The 22,603-nt window shown below is 41.8% G+C and overlaps 2 protein-coding genes across 2 annotated transcripts in view; both read left to right on the top strand.

Moving 5' to 3' along the window:
* Window positions 1–1,469: 1,469 nt before the first annotated feature.
* Window positions 1,470–9,091, top strand: supv3l1 (SUV3-like helicase). The gene is made up of 15 exons (XM_048270559.1): window positions 1,470–1,897; window positions 2,115–2,192; window positions 2,304–2,411; window positions 2,793–2,907; window positions 3,094–3,262; window positions 3,608–3,719; window positions 3,936–4,013; window positions 4,220–4,311; window positions 4,560–4,740; window positions 5,307–5,400; window positions 5,636–5,855; window positions 6,097–6,177; window positions 6,357–6,533; window positions 7,410–7,558; window positions 8,129–9,091. Exons 1-15 carry the CDS (start codon window positions 1,615–1,617, stop codon window positions 8,547–8,549), a joined length of 2,358 nt encoding a protein of 785 aa, XP_048126516.1. The 5' UTR covers window positions 1,470–1,614; the 3' UTR covers window positions 8,550–9,091.
* A 2,430-nt stretch (window positions 9,092–11,521) lies between these two features.
* The window catches only part of hkdc1 (hexokinase domain containing 1), a 12,206-nt gene continuing 1,124 nt past the window's right edge, over window positions 11,522–22,603 (top strand). The window contains exons 1-17 of the mRNA XM_048270396.1: window positions 11,522–11,776; window positions 13,032–13,194; window positions 13,503–13,651; window positions 13,843–13,962; window positions 14,156–14,251; window positions 14,535–14,634; window positions 14,771–14,954; window positions 15,248–15,403; window positions 16,159–16,392; window positions 16,677–16,981; window positions 17,588–17,736; window positions 18,202–18,321; window positions 20,398–20,493; window positions 20,680–20,779; window positions 21,105–21,288; window positions 21,738–21,893; window positions 22,274–22,507. Coding sequence (XP_048126353.1) covers window positions 11,714–11,776; window positions 13,032–13,194; window positions 13,503–13,651; window positions 13,843–13,962; window positions 14,156–14,251; window positions 14,535–14,634; window positions 14,771–14,954; window positions 15,248–15,403; window positions 16,159–16,392; window positions 16,677–16,981; window positions 17,588–17,736; window positions 18,202–18,321; window positions 20,398–20,493; window positions 20,680–20,779; window positions 21,105–21,288; window positions 21,738–21,893; window positions 22,274–22,507 — 2,609 coding nt within the window. The 5' untranslated portion in view covers window positions 11,522–11,713. The remainder of the gene's footprint in view (window positions 11,777–13,031; window positions 13,195–13,502; window positions 13,652–13,842; window positions 13,963–14,155; window positions 14,252–14,534; window positions 14,635–14,770; window positions 14,955–15,247; window positions 15,404–16,158; window positions 16,393–16,676; window positions 16,982–17,587; window positions 17,737–18,201; window positions 18,322–20,397; window positions 20,494–20,679; window positions 20,780–21,104; window positions 21,289–21,737; window positions 21,894–22,273; window positions 22,508–22,603) is intronic.

The raw sequence follows: 22,603 nt of genomic DNA, 5'->3' as shown, positions 1-22,603 counted from the left end.
TTACAGTAGTGTTTAAAGACACATTTTTCTTGTTAGCTGTAAAACAGAGGCCAAGTGAAGGCTATAAGCATACTAGGCCTACATGTTTTCATAATTAAGAAATATTAATGCAAGCTATAAATATAAACCTACTATTCTGAATAATGTGTTTGTGTTTCATTTTCACCTGCTGCCATGTGCGTTTGGCAATGGTGTTGCATCTGAAATGTTCACAGGATTAGGCATACACTAAATCAGTCAATGGGGGCTACTTAAACATTCAATTATCCTATTACTGTAATCTATAGGCCCACTTCTAAATTGTGTTGCATCTGTAGGCATTTCTATGAACTCAAAATAGGCCATTTTTTAACTCATTTCAGACATTCCGCAAGCTATTAATTCTCCGTAACACATATTTGAAGAACATGTGGAAATAAAACTTTACAGGCATTTAGGCTACCCGATCTGCAATACGTTGCCAACAGCCTTGCCTTGCTTTGTTCACTGCCGACGTATTTGATTGTTGTCGTAGAGTGGGTTTTAATTCCTCATAACTTGGCATAATAATTGTGCATTCCTCATCCGTAAAATAAGGTGATCGCGTCATCATTGAAAGTGGTGACTTGCGCTGCAACCCACCCCTTTTAAGTGAACGCGCACAAACTCCAATTAGGTTAACCCCGGTTCAACAAATCAACTTCATAATCAGCGTCGTAGTACCGATTAACACCACTTAAGATAACCAGGTTTTGTCAACCCCGGTTTAACAAAGTAACCCTGGGTTACATCTGGGTAGGTTAAGCTCCCTTCGTAGTACAGGCCCCTGGCCATCCACTTGATGGAGCCATAACGTTAGCCCCTTGAGCCATGTGAGCCATAGACAGTAAAAGGTTGAGTCAGAGAATGTCGGCTAGCTAACAGGGTGTCACAAAAGTGTAAACTAAACGTTAAGCTTTTTTATAAACAAATACTTTGGACCACGCACATTGTTTACTCATGCGATTAACATAGTACTATGAAATTACAGTAATTCACACATTTCAGTAAATGTTGGCCAAACTAGCGTAACTAGTGTAGTTTTGCTAAAGCAGAAGGTAGAACCAAAGGTAAGGCGGAGCAAGAACCATTCTCTGGAAATGGGGATCGAATCCTGTCTGCATAAAGATGATGTATTTTTGGCCAACAAGCGGCAGAAATCGAAATATATGCCCTGTTTAAAACTCTGACGTTTTTTCACTAAACTCCAGAAACTACATCAACTGGACAAAAGCGTAATATTTTGATCAACTTTCGGGTTGCAGTGGCTCCTGATGTTTATTTTGGTAGCGCTATATAAAATGTTTTTTAGAAACTACATCAACTGGACAAAACAGCGTAATATTTTGATCACTTTCAAAATGTTTATTTCAGGCAGTAAAAATATCAGGCACTGCTACAAACGCCTACAAGCTCATGGGTCCTTTAACACACGTTGTTTCAGTGAGTTTCCCTGCTGTAATGTTGACCGTCCGTCCTTTGCGTGGAAATGTTGTGTAGCTAAGGTTAAAAGCAACGATAGTGACTTTTCCCAAACATGTCAAATGGTCGGTGTAGTCTCATATCACTGCTTCTTTTCAATCAAGTGCATTTAAGATGTCGCTTAATCTTTGTATTTTAGCTCTTTCTCGCATACCTGTCAAACACAGAGTGCGTAACGTTACAGCCCCTCTATCAGCAACTGTTCACAGACTCTGGACTACTCACCCTGTATATGTACAAGAAAATGGATTATGTGGAGATTCCCAGAGACGGAGTGTATCATCGAATAGTTCATCCCGCCCCCCAGATACCTCGTTATTTGTGCCTATAACTGTAAAAGGTGAAACGGTTGGGGATGGATCAATAGGTCTTGAGTTGACTCAACCACTGGATAAAGGTAAGGTTAACATTAATCCTTGCTTCTTAGACATTAAACAAGGAGATGCAAGTAACAGTTTAGAGTGTGTCTTACTGAAATTGTGGGTCTTGTTGCCTACATTTTTTCTCTCGGCCATCCTGAGCTGAGATTTCAGAATTTGTAACGTTATACTGTTCGGGTTGCTAATTAAAATGGGTTGTAAACATTCGCACCGCCTCTGGAATTGTATCGACAGGTGAACTTTTGAAGGTCCTAAACAAATTCTACAAAAAGAAAGAGATGCAGAAACTTGCTGCAGACCAGGGTTTGGATGGTAAGTTAAAGTGAGCCATAATTGTCGCTACTGATGATGCCGTTTCGGTTTTGTTTCATCTGTTTTTGGCTCGCCGGCGTCTTTGTGAACTGATGATCCTTCTCTTTGCAGCTCGGCTCTTTCACCAAGCTTTCGTCAGTTTCAGGAAGTACGTCTTGGAAATGACCGCGATTACTGCAGATCTGCACATCATTCTACATGACATCTGCTGTGGAGCAGGTTAGTGCTGTCACAGTGTCCACTGTCAGGTGTCTGTCAAGTTTGGAATGTCAGTTACTTTGCAGTACTCATATCAGTGAACTCAGCAACAGGTGTGTTTTCTTACATGAACAGACAGGCATTCTTATGCCAGGGTATATTAACTGTAATGCTCAGATCAGATCAGAGCTGTTGTGTTTTGGCTGAGGGTTCCAATTCTTCCGCAACCACAAGAAATCCCACTGACTGAATCTTTCACATAATTTCTTAAAATATTGGTATTTTATTTTGCACCTAATACACTTGCTAAATATAATACAAGGTAGATGGTGATTTTGAAAATGAAGATTCCGTATGGACAGACTTTCTTAATGAGCATCATTTTCCACTGATGTTTTCTAGGACATGTAGATGATATATACCCATACTTCATCAGACATGCTAAACAAATATTTCCCATGTTGGACTGCATGGATGACTTGCGCAAGATCAGTGACTTGCGTGTTCCAGCCAACTGGTATGTATCAAGGACACATTTTTAAGTGGGAAGTTCATACTCAAAACAGTTACATGTGAGCTGTCTGTTGCTTTGAGTTTTGGTACCAATGTGTGAATTTGTTCATTGCTTTGGAGTCTGCATATACAATTAGAAATTATCGTTTCTGCAGTATGTCACCTTCTATATTCATCTGTATTCCTACAGGTATCCTGAAGCAAGAACAATTGACAGAAAAGTCATCTTTCATGCTGGCCCAACAAACAGTGGGAAAACCTATCATGCCATCCAGAGATACCTAGCAGCCAAATCTGGTGTCTACTGTGGACCATTAAAACTACTCGCTCATGAAATCTCTGAAAAGACCAATAATGCTGTAAGTTTTAATCATTGAATTGTATTGCTCTTGATGAAGCGCATGCCTCTCTCAGCAACAAAGCATCTGTTTTAAAACAGACACTGATGTGTATGTAAAGACATCGTTTGAATCTATGATCAATTAAAAACATCAACTAGTGCATTTCTACTTAATGTGTGTGTATATATATATATATATATATATATATATATATATATATATATATATATATAGAGAGAGAGAGAGAGAGAGAGAGAGAGAGAGAGAGAGAGAGAGAGAGAGAGAGAGAGAGAGAGAGAGAGAGAGAGAGAGAGAGAGAGAGAGAGAGAATTCAGAGTAAGTCAACGTTTTGCTTCCCTGCAGGGTGTGCCTTGTGACCTGGTGACTGGAGAGGAGCGGGCCTTTGTAGACCCAGACGGGAGACAGGCCGGTCATGTGGCCTGTACCATCGAAATGTGCAGCGTTAATACTCCCTGTGAGTTCCCATGCCTTTCAGTATTCAGTTCATAAAATCAATCCGTATGTGGTACATTGGAGATGAACGACTTTAAAGACATTGATTTATTTAGTAAACTTGAAACCGGTAAATTCAACTTGATTACCCAGTGGTTTGTGTTCAGTGGGATCAATGCTGCCTTGCAGCTTCTTTTGTCTGATATACAACAATGCTTTTTGTCTGTCCACTATGTAGATGAGGTGGCCGTGATTGATGAGATTCAGATGATCAAAGATCCGTCTCGAGGATGGGCATGGACCAGAGCCCTTTTGGGTCAGTCTTACCTGCTGTTTCTGTCATTCCCTGAAATATTTAATTGAGGAAGACATTTTGGACCTCTAAACCAAATTAGTGCAGTTGCAGTTGCAAACTGAGCCTACATGACCTTATAATTAACGTTTTATCTTTAGGACACCGAAGTCCACCATAGAATCATTGAGTGTGGAATTAGTTTTACTTTTTATTGTTGGTCTGAGCAGGATTGTGTGCTGAAGAGATCCATGTTTGTGGAGAAACCGCAGCCATCAACTTCATCAAAGAGCTGATGTACACCACAGGTGAAGAGGTGGAGGTAAGTCTAGGAAATCTGACCAGTCTCATTTTTAATGACAAAATACAAAGTGTAATTTACTGGCAATAGCAAAAGATTAGTTTTTAGCTTAGAAATGAATTGCCACAAGTAAGCGACATCTCATTTCAGTTCAGTCTCAATTGTATTCATTTATTTAGAAATGTTAACAATTGATATTTTAACACTCTTTACAGAACACTATGCCAAGAAAGCATGTTCTTGACACAACCTCTTTGTCCATTGTCTAGGTTCATAACTACAAAAGACTGACGCCGTTTTCCATTCTGGACCAAGCAGTGGAGTCGCTGGACAACCTGAGGCCTGGAGACTGCATCGTGTGCTTCAGTAAAAATGACATCTACTCCATCAGCAGACAGATTGAGCTCAGGGGCCAGGAGTGTGCTGTTATCTATGGCAGCCTACCTCCCGGTGAGTAACTTGCTGCCACACCAACACACACAGTGAGCCCTAATTTAAATGCTGGGCAAAGTGCAAAGTCTAAAGCCTGCTTAATAACTATGTAAAATCTATTTGCCAATTTAAAACCATGATAAAGATCCTAAGCACAAACAGCGGTGGGGGCAGCCGAAAGCTGTCTCACGCCACATGATTCTGTTAGTTCATGAACAAGAACTTTGCTCATAGACAGACTTTGCACTTTGCCCAGCTTTTGCATCAGGGCCTGTCTACGTCTCACACACATCCATATACCGGAACACTAGCATCCTTACAAGTGTGCAGTTCAAAAATGAGGCTCCACGGTAGGGTTTATTGTGGTAACAGGCCTCCATTGACAAGTCTGTGAAGCAGCAACAGGAAATAAATAGATAAAGTAATATAATCAAAATGCATTATAAACAGCAGTGTTGTAGCTCTCATAAACCCAAACCTTTTAGATTTTTATTTTTATTTTAGATTTGAACTGTAACTCTTTTTCTTTCAAAAATCCCTTAGCAGAAATAGGACACTGTCTATAATACATTTCTGTTCGACAGGCACAAAGTTATCCCAAGCCAAGAAGTTCAATGACCCAGATGACCCCTGCAAAATCCTTGTTGCTACAGATGCTATAGGCATGGGATTAAATCTGTATGTATGCCACTTTCATTTTTTTTCAGCCATTTCCTCACAAAGTACACTTTTGTGATTAGCGCTCTGACTGGTGTGCATACTGTATGTCCGTAACCATGGAGTCAACAATGGGGGCGTGCATGGCGGGTGAAATCACGATCAATGATGATGCTAATTGGGTAGGGATAGATGGTGTCATAACAATGCACGATTCTCATCCTGTCTGTGGATCTCTCCTGTGTGTCCTCCTCAGGAGCATTAAGCGCATCATCTTCAACTCTCTGGTGAAGCCCACCACCAACGAGAAGGGGGAGAAGGAGATGGACACCATCTCCACCTCGCAGGCGCTGCAGATCGCAGGACGCGCCGGACGCTTCAGTTCCGTCTACAACGAGGGCGAGGTCACCACCATGTACCGCGACGACTTGCCCATCCTCAAGGAAATACTGGGCCAGACTGTTGAACCTATAGAGGTGTGTGTGTGGGTGGGTGTGCGCGATTGAGTGCGTGATGGGTTGCAATTGGTTGCAATTTTATATGGACTTAGTGTATAACTAGTACATTAACTGTGAATTGTTTAGAACCAATTGTCAGTATTGTAGAGCGCCAGGGCAGGTTTGTAGTGAACTCTTGCAGAGAATTCTTAAAGGTGTCTTATGAAGCTTTTTTTTAAAAAAATATATATATTTTTCTTCTGCTTTTACGAATATGCAGACGGCAGGTTTGCATCCCACAGCAGAGCAGATTGAGATGTTTGCGTATCACCTCCCGGATGCTACTCTCTCCAATCTGATTGTAGGTCACTCAAGCTGTCTGAAACACTTCCATTGTAAAGCAACACTTAATATTCCCTGCTTCTCACACAGATGAATGCTATTTTCAAGGCAATTCATGACATCTCTCAGTGATTTCTTATCGGAAACACGATCTGTTTATGTACTCAGTGATTAGTCTTTTTTCCAACTTTTTTCTAGGATATATTTGTCAGCCTGTCACAAGTAGATGGACTATATTTTGTCTGCAACATTGATGACTTCAAGTTCCTGGCTGACATGATTCAGCACATTCCGTTAAACTTGCGCTCGCGCTACGTGTTCTGCACTGCCCCCATCAACAGGAAACAGCCATTCGTCTGCACCTCCTTCCTCAAGGTACATACGCCCCCCACCACACCAGAGACGCCAACTAATGACCAAAGATTCTAGAGCGGAGCTAGAATCTTTGCTAATGACTCTCGTCACAGAGGGAGTGTTAAGGGCAGCAATTCATCTCATTGGTTCTCCTGTTTTTATTGTTATTATCTGGATATCATCATCAGAGGCACCTCTTTGACCATTTTGTTATAAGCATATTGCAGTCTGTGGCCACTTCCAACACCACAACCACCATCACCCCCTCATGTGATGTTCAGTTGAGTTGTATTTCCAGCAAGCCATAACTCTAGCCCACAGTGTCCTTCTGAGGTGCCTGTCTGTGCCATCATACAGAGCCAGGGGTCCTGACTATTATATTTACTTTCTCAGGCTTATCTCTGCTCTGCTGGGAATATTTACTTAAATGTCGATATTGACTGAATCAGATAATGAAAAAATAATAAGCCTATTTGCTAATAAGGGTATTGCGGCCCAATGTAACCCCCCCCTCCCACACACACACACACACACCACCACCACTCTCACCAGTGACTTTGTACAGACATTACTCATTGTACATATATGTTATCATTTTCTTAAGAAGCCATTACCATGTCTCTTTATGGTTTTATACGACACTTCCTGGCTCTATCAAAGTCAAAGTCAGCTTTATTGTCAATTTCTTCACATGTTCCAGACATACAAAGAGATCGAAATTACGTTTCTCACTATCCCATGGTGAAGACAAGACATATTTTACCTTTTTACCTTTATCTGTATTACCTTTGTCATTTCCTGTTGAGCAGCGCATCAGATATGGTTTATGAGGACTTTGGTTCACTGAGGACCCCTATTATGTGTCTGGGTCTCTCTCTATCTCTCGCTGTCTTCCAGTTCGCCAGACAGTTCAGTCGGGACGAGCCACTGACCTTTGGTTGGGTGTGTCGCCATGTCAGCTGGCCTCTGGCCCCGCCCAAAAACATCAAGGACCTGGTGCACTTGGAGGCCGTGCATGACGTCCTGGACCTTTACCTGTGGCTCAGGTGGGCTCTCAAAATACACTGTGTTTTAAATATTTTATTATTTATTAATATTTTTACTATGTTGTGCAGTTTAAAGTGAATAACTGTAGAGGTTGTTTACTACAGAGTGCACTATACAACTCTGGAAAAAGTTAAGACCACTGCACATTTTTCTGATGTCTTCCTACGTTTGCTGAGGTGACATTCGAATGAGTTGACGGTCATATTCAAGATTAAGAGACCACTGCAAATTTGAATATGACCGTCAACTCATTCGAATGTCACTCAGCAACCGTAGGATGACATCAGAAAAATGTGCAGTGGTCTCATTTTTTTCCAGAGCTGTATATTGAAATCATGAAGATTTTGAACACAGCTATAGAGTTGAAGTATGGTTTATTTTATTTTTATTTGACAGACTTTTGTCTAAAGTGATTTGCAAAACATTTTAAATAAGCATTTGACAAAAAAGGTTATGACCATATTATGACTTAATCATTGCTGAAATGAGCAGTAGTCATGCTGTCAATTGAACAGGAAGATTTTGTACCCCCATTTGTAAGAGATGTTCCTCTTCATTTCTTTTGGCAGCTATCGCTTCATGGACATGTTCCCTGATGCCAACCAGGTGCGCGAGGTGCAGAAGGAGCTGGACACCATCATCCAGCAGGGCGTCCGCAGTATCACCCGCCTTATCCGGGCCTCTGAGTCCCAGGGCGCACCGGGAGTGACCGCCGCCACCGGACCAAACGCTACCCAGACCTCCCAAAATGATACGGCGGGCCCCAGAGGCCGAGGGACCAAGGCCCTGAACCACAGAAGCCCGTCTGGACCCGGGAGAGTGGACAGCCCTCTGGGCTCCAAGCTGGTTCAGGATGGACTGCTCACGCCAAAGCTTTTAGAGCAGCTGCAGAGAGAGTGGGCTAAGAGATTGAGCCAAGATGGCGGCTCTGGGAAGGCTTCCACAGGAAATGACAAAACCAAAGGGAAGAATAAGAAGAAAAAGAAGTGACCTCCGTCAAAGCAGACTGTAATGCTCCAACTGAACACTCTGTGTGCATATGTGTGAATGTGTGTCTGTATGTTTCATGCCTTCCTCAGATGTTTTTTTTTCACATCTTAGGGGCTATGGTGAAGGCTGGAAACAACATAAATGAGCATGTGATCATGATAAAGAGAATCACTGAGGTCCCAGTGTTTCATAGATTCTGCACACGGAAAGGATAGTTCCCCTGCTTGGTCCTGTTTAAAGTCATCTCCATACAGTAGAAGGTACTATTTTCTGTTAAGTCTCTTTCTCTTAAGTGGCAACAAGCGCTTATGTGACCCACATCAGCTGTGAGGATGGACATCAAGGGACACGTCCACAAGAAGAGGACACCCGTCTCAAAAGAAATAGACCTTTGGGTAGTTTTTCTTATTGGTGAATGTGATCAAAGCCACGCCGGTGCCACCAAACACCATTCATAGTTTTATACAATTAAATATCCTTTTTGTTAACTGGGCTAACTGATAAATTATGCATTGACGCTGTGTAATAAAATAGTAAACCTATTGATGGCATCCTTTATGGTTTCATTTCAGGTTTATGAGGCCAGCCCAGAGTACACTAGTTTTTTTAATCGGTGTTTTTTTTTATGGCTGGATTCAGATTGCTTTTCTAGTTTTCTATTCAGGTCACCATCATCAGGTCATTAAAGGCTTTTGGCCAAAACGACGTAAAATTTAGATTTTAGCCACGGACCAAACGAAGCTCACCCCTACCTTCAGTATTCCCAGAGAAATTCCACACAGGGTTTTGTTTTTGTTTGGGGGACGGGGTGCCCCCACTTTGTTTGTTTCCAGCGGTCGTAAGGAGATGATTGCTGGGGCCTGTACTACGAAGCGGGGTTTCTGGCTTATCTGGGTAACTTCGAGAGTAACTTGATCACGTGTGGCGTAACTTCCCGATTAACCCGTACTACGAAAGGTGGATAGGTTTTAACCGAGGTATGCTGCCATGGCAATTTACGCTGCATCTCAAACCTGCTCCGACCAGGTTATGTTCTTGGTTAACCCGAGGTTTCCGTTAACCACACCCTTTATAAATCGGCTACCACCCCTCCACTAACAATTTCTCCCGAGACATGTCGGCGTACCTAGATGATCCATACGACATTGGAGCGCAAATCGTGAGGGACTCTTCGCAGGGCGAGGGGTTTTAGAGACCGGCAGAAAATATATATAGCCTACCCGGACGATATTCTCTATGAAGATATAGATTGTCTGCCGAGGGAATTCGTTATCTTTGTCAGATGATCTAGGAAGACGTCTCATAGCAATGCCCATACGTGGACATTCACGTATTCAATCGGTGATGCAAGAATACTGTATGTCCGAAAATAAATCGGACATAGGCCTACAGTATGCTGAACATCTGAGCAAGAAATAAAGGCTACACATTTCCACAGCACCAGAATCCGACCGAATGCCTCCCTCAACCCCCTCCATAATCGGCCTTCCACTATGATTTGCGATGGCCAACTCCTCTGCTACTGTAAAACACTCTGGTGCCTTTCCTCCTATAGTGTTCGAAGACACCTGTTTCTTGTTAGCTGTAAAACAGAGGCCAAGTGAAGGCTATAAGCTAGGCCTACATGATTTCATAATTAAGAAATATTAATGAAAGCTATAACTATATAAACCCACTATTCTGAATAATGTTTTTGTGTTTAATTTTCACCTGCTGCCATGTGCGTTTGGCAATGGTGTTGCATCTGAAATGTTCACAGGATTAGGCATAGACTAAATCAGTCAATGGGGGCTACTTAAACATTCAATTATCCGTATTACTGTAATCTATATGCCCACTTCTGAATTGGGTTGCATCTGTAGGCCTTTCTATGAACTCAAATTAGGCTATTTAATTATTTCAACTCATTTCAGACATTCCGCAAACTACTAATCCTCCGTAACACATATTTGAAGAACATGTAGGAATAAAACTTTACTTTTAGGCATTTAGGCTATCCGATCTGTAATACGTTGCCAACAGCCTTGCTTTGCTCACTGCCGACGTATTTGAGACGTCGTAGAGTGGGTTTTAATTCCTCATAACCTGTCATAATAATTGTGCATTCCTCATCCGTAAAATAAGGTGATCATGTCATCATTGAAAGTGGTGACTTGCGCTGCAACCCGCCCCTTCTATGTGAACGCGAACAGGTTAACCCCTAACCCCGGCTCAACAAATCAAATTCATAATCAGCGTCGTAGTACCGATTAACACCACTTAAGATAACCAGGTTTTGTCAACCCTGGTTTAACAAAGTAACCCTGGGTTACATCTGGGTAGGTTAAGCTCCCTTCGTAGTACAGGCCCCAGAATGTGAAAAAAAAATGTTATTGACTTGAAATTGCATACAATCGCTAAATGGCTGTGTTCTATTAAATGAACACCAGTTACCCAGAATGCCATAGTTTAAGGACCCATGGAGGCCAGAGCTGTTCAAATCACTACTTCACTACTGCCAGACATGGGTAGTCCATGTGCTTCTGTCCCGTATAAAGCTTCTCTCATGATCTTCACTTAAATGTTCAGATTATGAAGCATGACTTGACTTTGAATATAAGTTATAATATATAAGTTTGAATATAAGGAGATTTCTTCCCCCTTTTTCCTGATATGGCTTATGCTGCAGTCACAGAACACAATAGATATGTTCTGTGTTTATAAAATGTTCACCTCCGTTTATTTTTGCACCATTGTTCTTCTCAGCAGGGTTCAGTTTTCATCTTGCCACCACACTGATCATTCGTTCGCTTACGAAAGACCTCTGACTGGCCTTAAGCCAATGGCTCATTGCTAGGAGAGGTCCAAGGGTGGGTGTCTGAGGAAAGGTGGGGTGGGGGGCTGGGCCATTAATTATTGAGCTGAAGGAGAGAGGGAGGGAGGGCAGGACCTTAAATCCTCAGTGCCGAGAAAAACAGTCCAGAGAGGGAAATTCTCCCTTTAAGATCACAGCAGCTTAACTGAAACACTGAGAACTGGAGAGCTAGAAGTTTCAAGTGCACAAGGAGGGACATAATCTCAAAGAACACATGCAACTGTTTTGAATTGAAGAAAAGGCTTTTTTATTCTCTTGAAAGTACTTTTAAACAGAACTGAACTGAACGGACCTGATCTAAGGAGTCAAGATGTTGGCTGTGCACTTAGTCTCGTTTTACTTCTCTAAGCTTAAGGAGGACCAAATCCAAAAGGTGAAGTTATTTGAACTCTTTTTTTTTTGTGTCTGTGAAACCATCAGTTGTTTGTCTCAGTTGAACTCTGGTGGTTTGGTGAATGTGGATATTCTGTCATGTCAAGTGTCTAGCTTCATTCCCAGTTGTTTCTTACACACCTATGCACTGAATGTAATTTGCCATGTTAATAAGAAGCAATGAAGGAAATTACATAGTACTTAATCATAAACTAAAATACTATTCTTATAGAGATCTTTTATCCGTGACAGTAGATATCATACATGGCAGATTTGCCCAATATTTCAGCACATTTATCTGGGACATCCCTCCAACACTAAAAAAATATCCTTGTGCTTTTCTTGTGGAATCTCAAGTTAGTCTCCCGCATGAACAAAAACATTCTTCACTGTCGGTCTGCGTTTGTGTAATCCCTCTGATGGTGGTTGGTGATGAATGACCATCCATTTCATACTGTTGCCTGACAAATCATTAACCGCTGGGATAGTGGGGAACGCCAGCGAGAAAGGGGACCTTGCCCTCTGTGCCTACAATCACATAGAAACAGACTCATGCACTTTCCGTTCAGTTGGATGAAGGGATGAGCTGAGTGTAAATGGCTTGAGTTTTACTGTGGTGTCCTTGTCAGTAAAGTTGTGTTTGTATAATATCCAGTGAGAGTTGTTGTCTACATTGTGTTGGCTTTGAGCATTACTTGCATTACTCTCTGTCTTTCTCTCTCTCTCTCACACACACACACACAAACACTATTTTGCTTTCTTTGATGTTTGGTCACAGGAAGTTGAGTACAAGGCCAAAGGCACCAAATCTCAAACAAGCCAACTGAATCACCTGCTCAGACAAAGGCAACTTCAAATCAAACAAACACAATGGCTGTTGCTGTTTTATTTTAATTCAAAAGATTTAAGCAGAATTTTTGCAGTTGTTGCACATTAACCAAAGGTGTTTCCAGAATTCCTTTTCCAAACGTCAACCTTGCTACTGTGGTGACAAAGAATAACAGCTTCCTTTAACAGACGTCAACAACACTGAGTATTACTTCAAAAGTGCTTCAAAAATGTGCTCACATAAACTCTTTTGAAAATCCCTTAGCTGTAAACTATACTGTATCTTATCTGCATTATATGTGCTGAGAATGTTACCTGTTGATATATCATGAGGTATGTCATGCACAACCTCAAAAGCTCTAGACCGTGTATGATTCACATTATCTGAGTAGTCTCGTCTGGTGACAGAATGGTCATTTCTCCTGCAGGTCGACAGGTTTCTGTACGCCATGCGCCTTTCGGACGAGCAGTTGAAGGACATATCCACGCGCTTCCGTGCCGAGATGAAGAAAGGCCTGTCCAGGGAGAGCAATGCCACTGCTGCTGTGAAGATGCTGCCGACCCATGTCCACTCCACCCCAGATGGTTCAGGTGAGATGTCACATAATCGTTGGGAGAGACTTAGTGACAGCACCTGCTCCATTCTTCAGCCTGGTTAATAGATTGTTTTCCTCAATAGTAGAACACAGATTAAAATGTCTTAATGAATATATTACCGTAGCTTTTTTTTACAGATATGAGTATTTTGAATCAGCTATTGTGAGACATTATACAGATATATTTGCACACCATTGATTGCACACGCCATGGATGAATGGATACTGCCCAGTGCCCTGTGCTAGGTGTCTTCTACATGTATGGTGATGTGTGGGCTGGTCTGGCTAATGTGTTTCCTTTAGAAAAGGGTGAGTTTTTGGCGCTGGACCTAGGGGGCTCCAAGTTTAAGGTACTTCAGGTGAAGGTGTCTGAGAACGGCAAGAGGAAGGTTCAGATGGATAGCAAGACCTACCCTATCCCAGGGGAGCTCTTCAGTGGTAGAGGCACAGAGGTGAGAGCCCCCAGGCTGTTTATCGCACTTCAATTTATTTATTTCCTTCTATAGATGTAAAGAAGTGTTATAGATGTAAAGAAGTGTTGGCACAATCAAGAAGTAGGATGTGACAGCCACATCACTTAGAAAGGTCTTACCATATGAATGCACAGGATTATGGGTATTTCATGACATATTCCACATTTCAGCTGTTCGACCATGTGGCTGAGTCTCTGAAGGACTTCATGCAGAAAAATGGCATCAATCAAAAGAAGAAACCACTTGGCTTTACGTTCTCATTTCCATGCGTTCAATCAAAGCTAGACGAGGTACAGTATAGTTCAAATCTACACTTACTAAATATTTGTTTACCATAGATGACAAGTCTGTCTATTGGCGAAACCTTCCTTGACTGATCTTACTTAGCGATTATGTTGTTGCCATGATGCCTTGATAGCATACCATATTACATGATCCTTGTAGCGAATGTCCTATGCTGGACTCTGTTGTGGTTATTTCCAGGGTGTTTTGCTGTCATGGTCAAAACACTTCAAAGTGAGAGGAGTGCAGGGCTCAAATGTGGTGCAGTCTTTAAGGGAGGCCATCAACCGAGTCCGGGTAAAGAAACCATTTTGTCTTCAACTCTGTTACTGATTCCTGCTCAGTGTCAATACACTATGTAAAAAGTCAGCCATCTATAGCATTCCGTTATTTATATTTTTAGTCTGCTCTCTGAAGAATTGGCACCAAAACGTAGCTAAATGACTGTGCACAAATAGAATGTGGAGTTCTATTTATAACTTGAAGTTCTATTTATAACTTGGTGTTCTATTTATAACTTGGTGTTCTACTTATAACTTGTTTCGACACACATATTGATTTGACCTTTTGGCATGTGCAGGGTATCGATGTTGATGTGCTGGCCCTGGTCAATGACACAGTGGGCACCATGATGACTTGTGGATATGACGACCAGCGCTGTGAAGTTGGTGTCATAGTTGGTGAGTTTGCATTATTTTATCCATGTGTCATGATAAAGCTATATAAATGCAAGTTAATGTTGTTGTTGTTGTTGTTGTTGTTGTTGTTGTTGTTGTTGTGGGTCTTATTGTCTCTTAATGTTCTCCTCCCGCCCAGGCACTGGGACCAACGCGTGCTACATGGAGGAGCTGAGACACATCGACCTGGTGGAGGGAGACGAGGGTCGGATGTGCATCAACACAGAGTGGGGTGCGTTCGGCGACGATGGCGCACTGGAGGACTTTATCACCGACTTTGACCGCGAGATTGACGCAGCATCTTCAAACGCTGGAAAGCAGCTGTAAGTGTGCCTTGGACTGTGGACTGAACACTGTACGTCTGTACGCATTCATTAAAGGCCCACAAAACCACAAGTCTAAGAGGCCAAGAATTTGCTGTGAAATGTGCTTCACCTCTTCAAATCTGGGTGCCGAAAGGAGGAGATCTAAACACATGCACAGTACCACGTTTAAGTTTTGATTTTCTTTTGTTTTCTCCTTTACTGGATTGCTCTACCTCTTTCTGTGACTATTACCACCAACATTAATAGTATGTGGCAGTGAAGTATATCTATGTCTATGTGCGTGTGTCCAGGTTTGAGAAGATGGTGAGTGGCATGTACATGGGAGAGCTGGTGCGCCTGATCCTGCTAAAGATGGCTAAGAAGGGCCTGCTGTTTGGGGGAGTCATCTCTGATGCTCTACGCACCAAAGGCAAATTCCAGACAAAACACGTCTGCCAGATTGAACAGTAAGAGGATTTTTTAGCCATTTAACCATCCTGGGTCACCTCTCATCAGTGAGTGAATATTCAAATGGTAATGGTCAGTGGTCACAGGAGTGGGGGTGTTTTTATGTATGTGAGAGTTGGATGCCTAAAATTTCCCTTGGGATGAATAAAGTACACATCTATCTATCTATCTATCTATCTATCTATCTATCTATCTATCTATCTATCTAGTTTCACAGCAGGGTAAGCGCTTTGTTTCGTAAGGCTGAAAGCCTTTGGCAAAAAAGGCATTGGTGGAAATGTTGCCTTTATTTCAAGGCCATTTACATTAGAATTTTGATAATTCAACTCTATTTTCAATATCATACTGTAATTGTAGCATATTACAGAATGTCCTAGCGTAGGCCAGCTTTATGCTAACAGTAAAGTATTGTCAAAATGATGTGTTGAAGTTGTGTAGATTAAATATAAAACGTTAATTTGAGGAAATGACTGAATGACTGTGCTGCTATATGTCTAGTCATAGTAATAGTCTATACATAGTAATAGTCATACTACAATCACAATCACATATTTTGAGGTACACAGACATATACAGTATGTGGTGTCAAGCACCTTCCCTGTAAAACCAGCCAAATAATGTCTAAATTCAATGCAATTTAATTAATTTCACTCAGTTACAGAATTCAAGTCTATGTTTGTTATGTATATTAGTGACTCCTCTGTTTAACGTGACATAAGGTGTGTTGTGAAAGTGATGTGGCTGCATTTTACAGGTACAAAGATGGGCTGAAGAACACCAAGGAGATCCTGACAGAGCTGGGGCTCCAGCCCTCCACGGACGACTGCATCGCCGTCCAGCACGTGTGCACCATCGTGTCTTTCAGGTCGGCCAACCTGTGCGCCGCAGCGCTAGCCACCATCCTCACCCGCATCCGAGAGAACCGCAAGCTCAAGACTCTGAAGACCACAGTGGGGATGGACGGAACTGTCTACAGGATGCACCCACAGTACGTTCACACAGACAGTGCATGATGTCTGGAGAAATCAATAAATCAATGCTGCAGTCTATTTATTTATTGCAATTTATTGATCTATTGTGTGAGTAGGTAACCTGATTTCTCATACTCCAGTTGTCATGATATTGTGTGTTTTCGTAGACTTGTAGTTGAATTTGTGTTGTATGTTAAGAGGTCATTCCATGTGTTAAAATGAAAACTTAATTAAGTTTCAATAGATGTTAATGATGTTACAGTGTTGTACAGTAACACAAGTTTCTCTCCTGCCTCCTAAGGTTTCCTAAACGGCTTCATAAGGTGGTCCGGCGCCTCGTGCCCGACTGCCACGTGCGCTTTGTGCTGTCCGAGAGTGGCAGCAGCAAGGGCGCCGCCATGGTCACGGCTGTGGCCCAGCGCCTGCTGTCGCAGCGGCAGCATGTCGCCGACACGCTGGACCTCTTCAGGCTGGACCAGGAGCAGCTGCGTCAGGTGAGGGACCGCATGAGGGTGGAGCTGGAGCGGGGGCTGAAGAAGGACTCGCACACCACGGCCTCCGTCAAAATGCTGCCCTCCTACGTCTGCCGCACGCCCGACGGCTCAGGTGACAAATTCACTTATTCGTCTATTCATTTTGACTGACGCTTTTAATACTAAGTGACTTACACATGTCAATTATTACAAGGGTCAGTCTCCTCAGAGCAACTCGGGGTTAAGTACCATGCCCAAGGGCACAGCTGTGGCAGCCGGTAGGCTACTTGAATTCACAGTGCGTGCCAGCCCAGTTCCTTAGTCCCCGCTACCACTACCACGCTACCCTACCACCACCCAAAAAGCTGAACTCTGATTCCAATTTCTCAACCTAAGATTGAAGTACTTGTAGCTGTCATAGTTTTGATTCAGCATCAAGTGAAGATGGTTTTGATAAGTACTGTGTCTATCTCATGTCTGTTAGTGGGTGCCTTAACAGTTTGAGAGAGTACTATAACACACACTCTATAGCACTTAAACAAATTAAGTAGGCTACAGTTTCTCTGTACTGGTATGGGAGATCATCTGACCATTTGACCTGATTTGACTGTTGTTCAGAGAGGGAGAAAAATTTCTGAAGCAATGTGTTCAGCAGGACATTTTCTTTGGCACGCACATTTATCTCACAAGGTTCGCAACAGGAACTTTGTAGCTTAAAATCAAACACCTTGTGTTGCAGAGACGGGAAAGTACCTGGCCCTGGACCTGGGGGGAACTAACTTCCGGGTCCTGGTGGTGAAGATCAGGACTGGCATACGCAAGTCTGTCCGCATGTACAACAAGATCTACGCCATTCCTCATGAGATCATGCAGGGCACAGGAGAGGAGGTGAGACCTGGAGAGGAATGTCCAAGTGGTGAACTGAGAGTACCTCATCTGGAGGTTTAGTCTGTATTGCTAGAATCAGTTGAAGATGTCATTGCACTACCTCTTCTCATGTATTCTACCCTTAAACAAAACACACATTTAGTTCAGGGACACATTGGTGATTTCAGGGGAGAGGTGTTAAATTTATTGTGCTATTGGTAGGGAATTTCCTACGTTGACCAAGCCTATTTGCCATCAAAAACAAAATCACCAACAAAGCAACATTTGTGGGCCAAAATACTGTATATCACCAACAGAACAGCCTGAGGGCATTGAGGGCATTTCACTGGGCTTTTCAAGCAAAATGTGAATTACACCAATCCTAACTGCTGACAGATGCATACATATCTGTATTGAAGACATAACCCCTAGGTTATTTGAGGAGTTTAGCTAACTATCAAGCTCTCTTGGGTTTCTGTCCTGCAGCTGTTTGATCACATCGTTCAGTGCATCTCTGACTTCCTGGACTACATGGGCATGAAGAACACGCGTCTCCCCCTGGGCTTCACCTTCTCATTCCCCTGTCAACAGGCTGGCATCGACAAGGTACACGTCTGCCAAATACCATAAACATAAACAAACAAACATAAATGTCTCCACACTTTATCTTTATTAATTCAGCTAATTTGTCTATTGGGATTATTACATTGGCATTGATTCATTTAGTAGACGCCTTTATCTAAAGCGATTTACAAAATGAAGAATACAATTCCAGCTACTTTGCCAAGTTGATCTGCAGAGATGGGAAGTAACGAAGTACAAATACATCGTTACTGTACTTAAGTAGATTTTTCAGATATTTTTACTTTACTTCACTATTTATTTTTTTAGGCGACTTTTTACTTTTACTCCTTACATTTTAACACAAATATCGGTACTTTCTACTCCTTACATTTTACAAAACTGGCTTGTTACTTTAGTTTCAAATAATTTCAGCCTACCATTATTATTTTTCACTACATCAATAGCGGGTCGGAATATAGGCCACTTGACGCACCACTATAAGATGACTTGATTTGGGCGGCATTCATTCGCGGCAAATCATTGCAGCTTAATGGCAGTAACGTTAACGTTAGGACGTAGTAGTATGTCTCAATTCAATTAAATTTAGTCAATAGCCTAATGCCCTCCTCCTCTCCTCGCCTTTGGTGCTTCCCTAACTTCTAGCTGCAGTGTAGCCTATATCCTTAGCAATAAGTAGGCTAGATGCAGCCTTGGGTCTTGAACAGATGTACAGTAGGCTAGTGGAGGCCGCTAAACGCAAGCAGACTAAACGCAGTTTACCCACCACTGAAATTTCAGAAATAGTTTCTCCACCTCTTATTAGAGTTTATCCACCTCTCAAAAGAGTTTATTCACCAATTACAACTGTTAGCATTTAAAAATCACACTGTATTATCCACAATAACAATATGTACACTCATCAACACTATATAAACCACTTAATGCCACTTGTATTGTTATAAACATTTGACAATAACCGCACATCATCAAACATGTTCTGAATGCCTTTTCTAAAAATCTGATACCGTACTGTGATCACAGAATTCATAGTTTACCCACGTCTTATTTTACCACTACATTCCTGGTCTTGAAATATTCACAGGAATCCATAGGAATTAAATATTCATGTTGTTTTATCCAATATTAGTTGTGCAGATGTATAGTCCATCTTATACACACGCATGAAGCCAACAAAGAAAATGCAAAAATAGAGCCTTTTGTGTAATTTTTCCATTTTGTGTAGTCATTCTATATCAGAACCTGACACACAATCCAAATAGTCTACAAGAAACCTCAGAAATGCAGACTTTTATTGTCAGTATGCATTTTGGGTAACCAAAAGTCCTATGAGGAGTTTCCATAAGGCATTACAAAACGCATGAGTATACCTTGGCAAATAATGGTCTAAAATACAGATTTTTCACTTTATATTGATCTACTTTTGCACACAGCTTCGCAAGACCTGGTGTTAGGGCTCAATTGTGTTTCTAAAATCATATCAAGTGACCTAGAGGGCTGAAATGTAGTCAGTTCAGAGATGCTTGTTATCTCGCAGAAAGAAAAAAACAATATTCTAGGCTCTGTAACTCTGTGCCAGTGCTTCCTAAGAAACTACAGGATCTTAGCTTTCTAAAGATGTCCAGCATTTGATGGTAGGCCAAAAGAACACACTGCCCTCTGAAGTAGGGAGTGCAATGTTGGAGGAGAAAGCCAATAAATGGCCAAACAGGTTATGGGAAGATTTAAAAAGAGAGACGGGCACTCTTGCACTCTGGTAACATTTGTGTGGTCCAGGTGCTGTTGCATAAAAAATGGTCATTCACAAGACTACTTTTATACTTTAAGTAAATTTCCAAGCCTGTACTTTGTTACTTTTACTTGAGTAAAGAAGTTAAACCAGTACTTGTACCAGAGTATTTTTTAACACAAGTATTTGTACTTCTACTTGAGTATGGAAAGTGAGTACTTTTGCCATCTCTGTTGATCTGTATGTGTGCATTAAAAAGACAGGTGAAGGTTTTTGATTGCTCAACGAAACTGTCTCTGTCAAGAACAGAGGATCTCAAATTAACGGGTTTGTTTTCTCTAATTTTTTCTCAATTGTGTTAACTCTCCCAGGGGACTTTAGTCAGCTGGACGAAAGGCTTCAAAGCCACAGACTGCGAAGGAAATGATGTAGTCGACATGTTGAGAGAAGCCATCAAAAGAAGAAATGTGAGTCTGTAGCATCAAATATGATATGATAACAACCAAGCATCTTTTTCCTGTGGACAGTTTATTTTAGTGCATAGTGATTTTGGAGAGATTATCTCTGTCAATATTGGATTAATATGATGGAAAAATAATGTGATGGTTTTACATTGTTATTTTTATAGTCACCACATTTCATAATGTCTCTAGGAATTTGATCTTGACATTGTTGCTGTTGTGAATGACACTGTTGGCACAATGATGACCTGTGCGTACGAGGATCCCAAATGTGAGATTGGACTCATCGCTGGTAGGTCATTCAACAGTTGAAACTCAGATGCCACAATTACAGTGTTCTGATCAAATCAATTTTCTTGCTTAGACTGTTTTATAGCTTTTAGTTAGACACAGTTTTATATATGTTAGACACTGTTGCAAACTAGTTATGTAATGTATGCTCTTGATTTCATCTTACGAAAGAACTTGTAAATGATTCCACTGTGCTATTTAAGCATACTGTAATTATTTTCTAGTACTTAATTCACACTTAAAGAGAGACCCAATTATGAGGTCTCTCTTGAGACATTGAGGCCTTGTCTTGTCAGTCAGTCTTCCTGTCCTCTGCACTGTTTCAGGCACGGGCAGCAACGTGTGCTACATGGAGGAGATGAGGAACATTGAGACGGTGGAGGGCGACGAGGGACAGATGTGTGTCAACACAGAGTGGGGGGGTTTCGGGGAAAACGGCTGTATTGAGGACATCAGGACCAAGTATGACAAAGAGGTGGATGAGGGCTCCCTGAACAGTGGAAAACAGAGGTATGGAGCACCCAAAGGGCACAAATGGCTCTTGTGAATGTGTTGGTAAATCTTTGTAAAGCACTTTTTGTTTTAAATTAGGACTGGAAAAATGGTAAAAGGGATGTGGAATTTTAAGCCCTGTATCTCCCAATTGGAAAACATTTTGATTGATGGATGGGTGGGCATGTAAATGATGGATAAAGAGAGATACTTTTATGTGTGACAAATGTTTTATGATGTTCATTTTTTTGCTTGTTCTCTAACTGTGGAGCCTTTCAACATTTTTGCTGCTATAAATTCAGTTGAGCAGTATGACCACTAGAGGGCATCATGATACCGATTACAGCAAAGCAGAGTTTGACATTTAATATGACAGGAAGACAAAAGGACAAAAGGAGGAAAGTAGACACTAAAATATGTCTGCTTATGATGCATTTTTCACCTATATCTGCTTCCACTGGCCGCAGGTTTGAAAAAATGACCAGCGGTATGTACTTGGGAGAGATTGTGCGACAAATCCTGATTGACCTGACGAGCCGCGGGCTGCTGTTCCGAGGCCGCATCACAGAACCCCTGAAGACCAGGGGCATCTTTGAGACCAAGTTTCTCTCACAGATTGAGAGGTGCAGTGCATTTGTCTGTCGTAGTCCCTTGGCTCCCAGTTCTATTTCAGTGTTGTAATGTTAGAGTTATTGAATCTAATTCACACTCAGTAAGGTTGTCTTACCATTGAACATTCTACAAGATATTGTTTAGTTATGTAAGCAGTGACAAGTGACATCTGTCTGTATATTTGTAAATACCACCAGGAAAGACATTATTGTGTATTAAAAGATTATTATTAGAATTAAAATATTGATGCATGATGCTATAATTTCACCATAGCGTCAGTAAACACTTCTGTCAAATTTGAAGGATGCTTTATTAGGCCTTGATTGGAATGATGAATTGTGGCATGTCTGGCATTTCTGAAGTATACTTTCTTTTAAAAATCCCCGCACAGTGACCGGCTGGCCCTTCTCCAAGTGAGGTCCATCCTGCAGCACCTGGGCCTAGACAGCACCTGCGATGACAGTATCATCGTGAAGGAGGTGTGTGGGGCCGTGTCTCGCCGCGCCGCCCAGCTCTGCGGAGCCGGAATGGCCGCCGTGGTCGACAAGATCCGTGAGAACCGAGGACTGGACCACCTGGAGGTGACCGTGGGGGTGGACGGGACTCTCTACAAGCTCCATCCACAGTAAGTCATGGGCTCTCAGTGTCATACATCCAACCATCTAACTAACACATCTGTCACTTTTATTTGACATCTTAATAACAAATTAATGGGATTTTA

This window comes from Alosa alosa, chromosome 18 (genome assembly GCF_017589495.1).
Source record: "Alosa alosa isolate M-15738 ecotype Scorff River chromosome 18, AALO_Geno_1.1, whole genome shotgun sequence".
Taxonomy (NCBI): domain Eukaryota; kingdom Metazoa; phylum Chordata; class Actinopteri; order Clupeiformes; family Clupeidae; genus Alosa; species Alosa alosa.
This window is presented reverse-complemented; position numbering and strand designations above follow the sequence as displayed.